At 50.6% G+C, this 9,579-nt stretch overlaps 1 protein-coding gene across 1 annotated transcript in view; it reads right to left on the reverse strand.

Annotated features, from left to right (window-relative positions):
- Positions 1-2,861, reverse strand: part of MIER2 (mesoderm induction early response 1, family member 2) — a 10,028-nt gene extending 7,167 nt beyond the window's left edge. Inside the window, exons 1-3 of the mRNA XM_006876724.1 lie at positions 2,793-2,861; positions 651-738; positions 289-431 (exon numbers count right to left, since the gene is read on the reverse strand). Coding sequence (XP_006876786.1) covers positions 289-431; positions 651-738; positions 2,793-2,861 — 300 coding nt within the window. The remainder of the gene's footprint in view (positions 1-288; positions 432-650; positions 739-2,792) is intronic.
- Positions 2,862-9,579: the final 6,718 nt, after the last annotated feature.

Raw genomic sequence — 9,579 nt, forward strand, 5'->3', positions numbered from 1 at the left:
CCTCGGTGGTCCCCACTGAACCCCATCCTGTCCTACTGAGTCCTGCTGGTCCCCACTGAGCCCCACCCTGCCTCGGTGGTCCCCACTGAACCCCACCCTGCCTCGGTGGTCCCCACTGAGCCCCACCCTGCCTCGGTGGTCCCCACTGAGCCCCACCCTGCCTCGGTGGTCCCCACTGAACCCCACCCTGCCTCGCTCCCAGCCAGGTGTGCTTATGTTGCAGTGGAATGTGAGCAGCTCAGGCCCTCAGTCAGGCTTCACCCCTTGCTCCAGGGTTCGTGTCAGTACCTGGGAGATGAAGTCCTTGTCTAACTCTTCCTCAGGCTTCTCAGGACCCCCTGAGGCTGCCTCGCGCCCCTCCTGGATGCCGTAGTTCTGAGACAGGATCTCTGCAAGGCTGAACTGGTGGTCGGTGGAGCCCATGGACACAGCTACAGAGGAGAGGGCAGGAGGTCCTTCACCCATCAGGGGCTCTGGGGCTTCAATCCCCACCCCCGGTGATCAGATGGCTCAGTGGAGGTGCAGGGCATCCGCTCCCACCCCCTTCCCACAGCCCCTATTCTCCAGTCCCCACCCCCTTCCCATAGCCCTGATTCTCCATCAGTGACGGCCCCTGGGGGACAGTTGGGAACACTCAGCCAGCCTAGTACCTGCTGCTGTCTGCAAGCCGGGCTCCACGGGGCACAGACCGTGGGTGAGGCAGGACACACGAGGATCCTGCCGTCCTGCCGAGGAGGCCTGCGGAGGAGAGGGTGACCATCAGGCACATGCTGGACCTTGGGGAGGAGCCCCAGCCAGACGGTAGGTAACTGGAGCTGATGAGGGGGCAGGAGATGTCTACATGCTTCTGGAAGCAGATCACCAACTCTGGTCCCAGGAACATTCACTCCTGGGACTCAGCTGCCACGCTGTGAGGAAACCCAGGTCACATGGAGAAGCCACACACAGGGGTCCCAGCCTGGCCAGCATCAACACCAGCATATGGGGAAATGTATGAGTACACAGCCTTAGCAGTAGCCCCAGCCCCAGCCCCCAAGTGACCACAGTGCAGGCGCCCAGGAGACAACATGGCAGTTGTGGGTGTTTGAAGAGAAAAGCACCGGGCTGAGGCCTGTCCACCCCCACAACCCTGGGAGTGGACACAGCAGCGGCGGACTGTTTAAGGAAAGCCACAACTAGGTCCTATCCATCCTCCCAATACTGGATCTGAGTGCTCTAAGTGAACCACACAAGATAACGCCCTGGCTGCGGGTGTCTCCGTGAGAATCACCCGGCTGAGCCCCGTCTATGGTCCGTACCACAATGACCCAGTTGCATGTGTGTCTGCGTGAGAACCATCCGGCTGAGCCCTGTCTGCCCTCAGACACAACTGTGGGTATTTTAAGCCACTTGAGGTTGAGGAAACTCACTATGCAGTAACAAATGTAACTGGAAGGATCTTCTCCCATGAGTCACCCTTGACCTGCTTACCACTGGTCTGCCCAGTGTTCCAGGGCTCATCAGGCAAGGAAGCAAGCACCAAGTGCCCACCCATCTCCACCCACACAGGGTCACTCACAAGTATCTGAGTATCTGTGTACAATACAGAGAGAATGGGCAAGGAACCTATTCAGTGGAGGCTTGCCTCCCCTGCCCCCCCACAAAGGTCTATAGAACAAGACAATGAAAGGAAGCCCAGGGGACCCACTGCAGGATTAAGTGGAAGTCTAGGTTGGGAGCTGCATTGTAACCTCAGGACAGTGAAAAGTCATACAAGGTTCTAAGCAGAAGAGATGAGGTTCCTGTAACACTAATCTGGTTTCCCTGAGGACACCTACAGTTACATCACTTACGACAACAATCCACCAGCCGATGCAGATTCAGGCTCACGGTTACAACTACAAGACGTCATTTTATGGGTTAAAAACAGATGAGTACTTGCAGGGTATACCCTTTGGTTGGTCGATGATGCATGGAGGGGATTGTAATCATGGCAATGGAATGATATACGACAGGATGAATGTAAAGCAAATGTTCTCCCATGTAAACTGTCACATAATTCACAATAACACATTAAAAAAAAGACTGTGCAGGGAAGATAGATTCCCCACTGAATCATTTTCATCTTGTCTAGATGGGTCTGGTAAAAAGAGGTGGGTCTGAGATTCTTAGGACTCAGTAGTGAGTAATTGTTATCATGACTAATTGCGACTGTCACAATCGTAGTGATAGAAGTTTTGTAACAAAAACAGGGGAGTAGTTAATCTTACAGTCCAGGAACACAGGATCCTAGGACCATCAAGGGAGAAGAGCATGAGCAGAATGTGGGACCTTATCCAGAGAAGCAGCGACGCCAGAGACGGGGACATGGAGAGAAGGAGCAGCTGAGGACTCTAGATTGATGGAAAGAGAGGGACTGACAGCTGGCAGCCAGGTGGCAGGCTTGCAGAATGTGCCCTTTGGTGGTTTAAATTATTATAAATTCCTGAGTTAAAAAAAGAAAAAGGAGCTACAATGAATAGAAATACTGTTAACTGATGGTACATGGAGGGGATTATAGTCATTGTAAAGAAACAAAGTGTATGAAACTGATGATCTGCCCTGTAAACTTTTACTCAAATCACAATAAAAACAAAAACTCAAACAAAACAGGTGAGTAGGAGTTCTGGTATGGCACTGTAGGATAAACACTAGACTGCAAGGTTGGTGGTTCAAACCCACCACTGCTCCTCAGAAACCCTATACAGGGTAGCTATGAGTTGGCATCGACTCAATGGGCCTTAACATCAGCCACCTCACAAGGTTTCACTCACACCCACAAGCCACTGCACTAGGATCTCATGAGATCTCTTGGCTCTGGAAGGTCCACCACTAATGCCCATCTTTGAGATGGGGAAACAGGTTCTGAGATGCTTAGTCACCTGTCCAAGGTCACCTGAGAGGCTGGCCAAGCCACCTAACTCCCCAGTGTCCCACAGATGCAGTCTAGAACATCAGACCACTGTATGACAGGCCCAGGAACGGTGTGCAGGTAGGGCAGGTCGGACCGTGTCTATCTTACCCCACCCTGCTGCCTGCCCATCAGACACACACACACACACAGTCAGAGTAAGAGCCAGTAGTCAGTCAGTACCCTCTTAGGGCCTCAGTTTCCCTAAATGCCCCCTAAGGAAGAAGGAACTCTCCAAGAACCCTCTGGCGCAGCCAGCCCACACAGGGCAGAAACCGGCTGGTGAGGTTGCACGCCTACACCCTCTACTCTGGCGCAAACAGCCAGATGACTGGAGAGAAGAGTCTCAGCCCCACTTCCACGTCTCTTCCCCTGTAGCCCATGTCCAGTGCTGGCCTCCCCTGCCCACTAGATGAGGGTTGCTCCGAGGATCTGGTTGGTGTGAGCCTTATCTTCTGATCCCCAGAGCTCCGCAAGGGCGGCACAAAGCCAGGGTGGGTTCAATCCTGCCGGAGGTCCAAGTTGCTGGTCCCTTCACTGACCTGAAGGAGACCTGGTGATGCATGGGCTACTAACCTATACGTCAGCGGTTGAAAGCCACCACCGGTACGTTCTGAGAGAGAAAGCTGTTGCAGGCCCTGAAACCCTAGGGGGCAGCTCCACGGTCAGAATGCACTGAAAGTAGTGAGTTGGGTTTTGGGGTTTCACTCCTATGACCTCATTTCATCCTCGCTGGGACTCTGTACAATGGTGGTCCACCCCGATTTGTCTGGAAATCCAAAAACTCGAAACCCGAAAACTTTCTGGTTCGTGGTGTGGCCAGATACAAGGCTATTCGGTCTGTCTTTACCCCAGACAGCCCTGTGTGCTCTTACCTTCCCGAGTGTGAAGGCACGACCCACCCCTTCACAGAGAAAACCCCACCCTGAGATCCCGCGGGGGTCTAGGCCTGCTCCCACGATGGGGACCAGGGACTCCGCGAAGTAACTTCCCGCCCTGCTGCCGGCTGCCCTCACTCAGCGATGACGCCTCTGGCTGAAGGTGGCGCTGGGTCCCGGGTTCGGATCCCACCCCGGGTCTCAGCAGCTGCACGAGGCTCAGCACCAAGCAGGCCGGGAGGTCGCGTCCCCCCGGAATTCCAGGAGAGCAGGGGTTCCCGGCAGCACTCTGCAAAGTTTGCGGGTGCTGGGGGAATCCCGCGGGTCGGACCGGGGGCAGGGGACGGGGGGACGCAGATGCCAGGTCAGCCCCGCCCGTCACAGTCCCCTCCCGGGTCGGAGGTCCCGGGGGCGCCAAGACCCCCGCCCGCCCGCGCCCCGCCCCTCCCCGCAGCCGCCACGCATGCGCAGCGCAGCCCGCGATGTGGCACAGGGAGGGGGGGTCGGGCCGGGGGCGGCTGCCGACGGAACCCCGCGCCTCTGGCCCCGGGCGGATTCCGCACCCCGGCCTGGCCCCAGAGCCGCAACGCAAGCATCTCCGCGCCCCGGATTCCAAACGTGGCCAAAGCTGGGCGGCAGGGCCGAGCCGCGGGGCGGGGACCGGCTTCCCCGGCTCGCTCACTCACCTCCGCCATGGCCGTGTGTGCGCGGGAGGCGGTGGCCGCGCCGGGATCCCCGGATGCGGGGCCGCGCGCTTATTGGCTGCGACGTGCGGGGGCGGGGCCGGGGGCGGGCCGGCGCGTAGTAGGTGCGCGCGCGGACAAGGGGGGATCCCCGGCGCCGCCTGCCGGACTACTGGGGCGCCGCTGTGCATCGGCATCGCCACTCCTGGGCCTGGGAGGCACCTGATCTGAGCACATGGCCCATGGGACCCATGGGGAAGTGAACCATTAGAGTGGGCTTTGAGACATGGGTACCCCATACCGGGGTGGACAAGGGAGGTGGATTCGAACTCAGGGCCACTTGACTCTGAAACTGGCATGTATCTTCATCATGCTTGGTAAAGTGGAGGGTCAGCGAAAAGGAGGAAGACCCTCGTTGAGATGGATTGACACAGTGGCCGTAGCAGTGGGCTCGAACATGAAGACTGCCCACAGGATCGGGCAGTGTTTTCGTTCTGTTGTGCATAAGGTCGCTATGAATCGGTACCAACTCCATGGTAACTAACAACAAAAGCATGTATGGGGGTCCCTGGGTGACTTAAGGGTTGTTTGACTGCTAGCTTCAAACCCACTCAGAGAGAGGCTCCTTGGAAGACAGGCCTGACCTGGCAACAAGAAGGGCTCAAACTGAACACTTGTGAGGATGGCCCAGGCCCGGGTAGGATTTCCTTCTGTTGTGCAGAGGTTGCTATGAGTCGGAGTCAGCTGGATAACATGTACCAACATCTCCACTTCCCTATAGATTCCTATAGCCAGCGAACACCTCTTCCTCCTCACTGTCTCCCATCTTCCCCTACAACCATGGCCCTCTCCACACCTTCTGCCTGCATGCTTAACATCAGTTTGAACTTGAAAATCTGGTAAATCCTTGTCTCCATACCCCACTCCTAAACTCCCCGAGGTCAAGCCCGAGGAAGCTCTTGTTCAAACTCCAGCCCAGCCACGTGACACACACTTAGTCACATGCTTGCTTCTGTTAAGCCCACTCCAACTCCTGGTGACCCCGGGTGTGTAGAGCTGAACTGCTGCAAAAGCTTCTCAAGAGAGTGAAAGATGGTTTGACTGGATGGGTGGATGCTGCTTCTGACTAAAACCAGGAAGAAAGGAATTGGGGAGGGCAAGGGACTCAAGAGTCCTATATGATTCCCCGCCATCAGTGGATGGAATAGTGAGAACTCGGATGAACTAACTGATACCCAAGGATGACCTCAACCCTCAGAGAACTGACTACCGAGAGGGAGAAAAACTATCCTAGAAAGATCTGCCCCTGACCTCTACAGTGAACCTGAGTCCGGGAGCCCCACGCCACCCCTTTTACTGGCTTACATCGTATGGGGGTTCAGGCACTTGTGAAGATGACGCAACTCGTATAAGGAAGAGTTCATTCATCCAACTCATGAACTCAACTGTTCTGTGGTTTACATGCAAGAGAACATCTTTGCTCTACTTATTCTTGCAACTATTCTCCAAACTTGAACTCACTTTCCAATAAAATATATTAAAAAACAAAACCAAACCTAAAAGGGTAGGAAAAGCACCAAGCCCTGAATGTGCTTTGCACTATTCAAGGACACTCCTAGAGCACATGCAGCCATTTGGGGGTTTCCTGGCACTGCTCTGTCCAGTGTTGACCGTTGGATAAAAGCTGTCCCAGGAGTCGAACCTGACCATTAGGCATGGACAATACCCAGAGAGCCGTTGAATCTGGGGACCAGATGGTTGTCGTTGTGAAGATGGGCTGCTTAGTCACAGAGGGAAGACTTCTGTAGTAGCACATCCACCATATTTTGCGTTTCATTGTTTCTTTGTTTTTACTAAGTATGTGGTATCTTGTATTTTTATTCTGGTGTGACCTTTATAATTAAAATTTCATGCATCTACTCGGTTCTATTTCTTGACACCAGTACTGTCCAATAGAAATACCTCATAATACAAACCACATGCATGATGTTTAATTTCCTAGTCACCACCTTTAAAAAGGAGTCCTGGTGAGGCACTGTGGTGGGTTAAAACACTAGACCATAAAGTCAGTTTGAACCACAAGGTTACCGGTTCAAACTCACCATCCGCTCCTTGGAAACTCTATACAGAGTTGCTATGAGTCAGAACTGACTTGTTGGTACTTAACAACAACCTCTAAAAAACTGGCCACGTAAAAAGAAAGGTGATATTGATTTCAATAATATATTTAACCTGGCATAGCCAAAAATCTTCTCAACATGTAATCAACATAAAACGTTCCTTATGAGGTAATTCACATTCTTCTTGCCGAGTCGTCAGGGATTGAGTTGCATCCACCTCAAATGTGTATCCGTTTAGCTGGGCCACAATTCTGAGAGGTTTGGCAGTTACATGATGATGTAACAGTTATGTGATGGTCCTCCATGTTGTGATAAACCAGTAGGAGGATGAAGGGTGGGATATTTACCCTTAATCCCACCTTGACCCCGATCTGAGGTAAAGGAATTTTGCAGGTGTGTGGCAAGAGATGAATGGAGACAGACGTGAGTAGAGAAAGAGGGACCTCCTACCCCCAAGAAAGCAGAGTCAGGAGTGGAGTGTATCCTTTGGTCCTGGGGACCCTGAAATGTGAAGCTCCTAGATGCAGGGAAAGATTGATGTCAAGATGTCGGGAGATCTCCCAGGAATGCTGGACTTACAGATGATAACAGGAGACAAAGACCTTTTCTCCAGAACTGGGGTTCTGAGTTTTAAACCCTAACCTCTTAAACTGTTAGAGAGAATCACTTTCTGTTTGTTGAAGCCACCCGTGTGTGGTATTTCTGTTTTAGCAGCCCTAGAGAACTCAGACCCACGCTGTCTTCAGGAGTCATTACGTATTCTACACTAACAAACATTGCAGCTCAGCTCAGGCACATTTCACGAGCTCACCAAGCTCTATGTGACAACTGGCTGCCATTCCTCTACTACAAAAAAATTAATTCCTGTATTTCCCCTTTGTCCTCTTCCCTCTATCTTCTGCATTATGGAATTCTAGTTGATTGTTTTTCTTAATGATCACGATTATATTTAAGTTACCATTTTATTGGAATGATCAATTTTAAATGATAATCCTTTTATCATTTAACTTGATGGGATCTGTGGTATCTACACCACATCTTGTCTCCATTCTCCTGCCCTCTCCATTTTTATTTCAAATCAATGTTTTATTGTGAATTATGTGATAGTTTACATGGGAGAGCATTAGCTTTACATTCACCCTATCGTACATCATTTCATTGCCATGATTACAATCTCCTCCATGTATCATCGAACAACCAAAGGGTATACTCCTCAAGCCTGCCCCTCAGTTGTCAGCACACAGCCCTCTCCCTCTCTGGTTCTAAAGTTCCCAGCCGCTCCATCTCTCCACATCTTCATCTCTGCCTCCATCTCTGGCATCACTGTTTCTCTGGGTAGGGTCCAGACAGACTGGATACCACTCAGTGAAGAGCCTACCTTCCCCCACACCCTGGGGATCTAGGCCCCCTCTTGGAAGCTTGGAAGCCAGTCACTTCTGGCCTTTGTCACCCCCCACCCCCATTTTGGGTAGCCAGTGTTCAAGTTTCTTTCTACCCTGTGTACCAAGGAGGTGGGGATGATCCTCACTGTAAAGATTTGCCCTCTCCATTTTTGTTAGAACATTTCTAATGCTAAGATTTATAGCATTTATACTGCTGACCTTGTGGATCAAACCGACCTTGAGGTTGAGTGCTTATCCTATGGCACCACACCAGGACCACATTTATACTTATAACCATTATTTTAAGAACGGATCTAATGATAGTCCTAAAGTTACCTGAGCAGAGTACTTACTCACCATTAGTTATTTTGCTGTGATCTCTTTCAGTCAACAGAAGTTATCCTTCACAAATTTTCTTCAGTAAATTCCTCGAATTCTTGCACCTTAAAAAAAAAAAAAAAAAAGGTCTGTTTTTTTAATATGTCAGTGATAATTTGGCTAGGTATAAAATTATCTCTCCAAATTATCTTCCTTCATTCAGACAGAGGAGATTTCTAAGGAAGTTGGTAAGCATTGATCTACTGACATCTGTTGTTGTTAAGTGCCTACTTAGAGCAAACCTATGCAAGGTCAGCGGTTCAAGCTCACCAGCTGCTCCTTGGAAACCCTATACAGGGTCGCTATGGGCCGGAACCAACTTGATGGCGCTTCACAACAACAGCATGCATAACAGAACGAACCATTGTCCAGTACTGTACCATCTTTGTTTGAGACCATTGTTGTTGTCACTGTGTTGGTCCATATTGTTGGGGGTCTTCCTATTTTTCGCTGACCCTCCACTTTTCCAAGCATGATGTCTTTCTCCAGGGACAGGTCCCTCCTGATAATATGTCCAAAGTACAAGACTGAATCTCACCATCCTCAGTTCTAAGGAACATTCTGGTTGTACTTTTTCCAAGACAGATTTGTTTGTTCTTCTGGCAGTCCATGGCACTTTCAATATTTGTTGCCAACACCATAATTCAAATGCATGGATTCTTCTGCACTGTCCAACTTTCACATACATAGAAGGCTATTGTAAATATCATGGCTTGGGTCAGACACTCACTCCTCAGTCCTCAAACTGACACCTTTGCTCTTAAGTACTTTAAAGAGGTCTTTTGCAGCAGATTTGCCTAATGACTTCCAAACAGCTGCTTCCGTGACCATTGTTTGTAGATCCAAGCCAGCTGAGGTTTTAGACAATCTCAATCTTTTCTCCATTTATCATGATGTTACTTGTTGATTCAGCTGTGAGGGTTTTCATTTTCTTTACAACGAGTTGCAATCCATACTGAATGTTGTAGTCTTTGATCTTCAAAGTATAGGTTTGCCATCTGCATATCCCTGGTTGTTAATGAGTCTTCCTCTAATCCTGAAGCCACGTTTTCTTCATACAATCCAGTTTATTGGATTGTTTGCTCATCATACAGATTGAATCCATCTCAATTCTGTCAATTTGTTGTATTGTGGAGTCTTGTATATTGATGTGATGCTGGAAGCTACACCACCAGTGTTTTAAATGTCAGTAGGGTCACCTTTTCCACC

Source organism: Chrysochloris asiatica, unplaced genomic scaffold (genome assembly GCF_000296735.1).
Source record: "Chrysochloris asiatica unplaced genomic scaffold, ChrAsi1.0 scaffold00409, whole genome shotgun sequence".
NCBI classification, from domain to species: Eukaryota; Metazoa; Chordata; class Mammalia; order Afrosoricida; family Chrysochloridae; genus Chrysochloris; species Chrysochloris asiatica.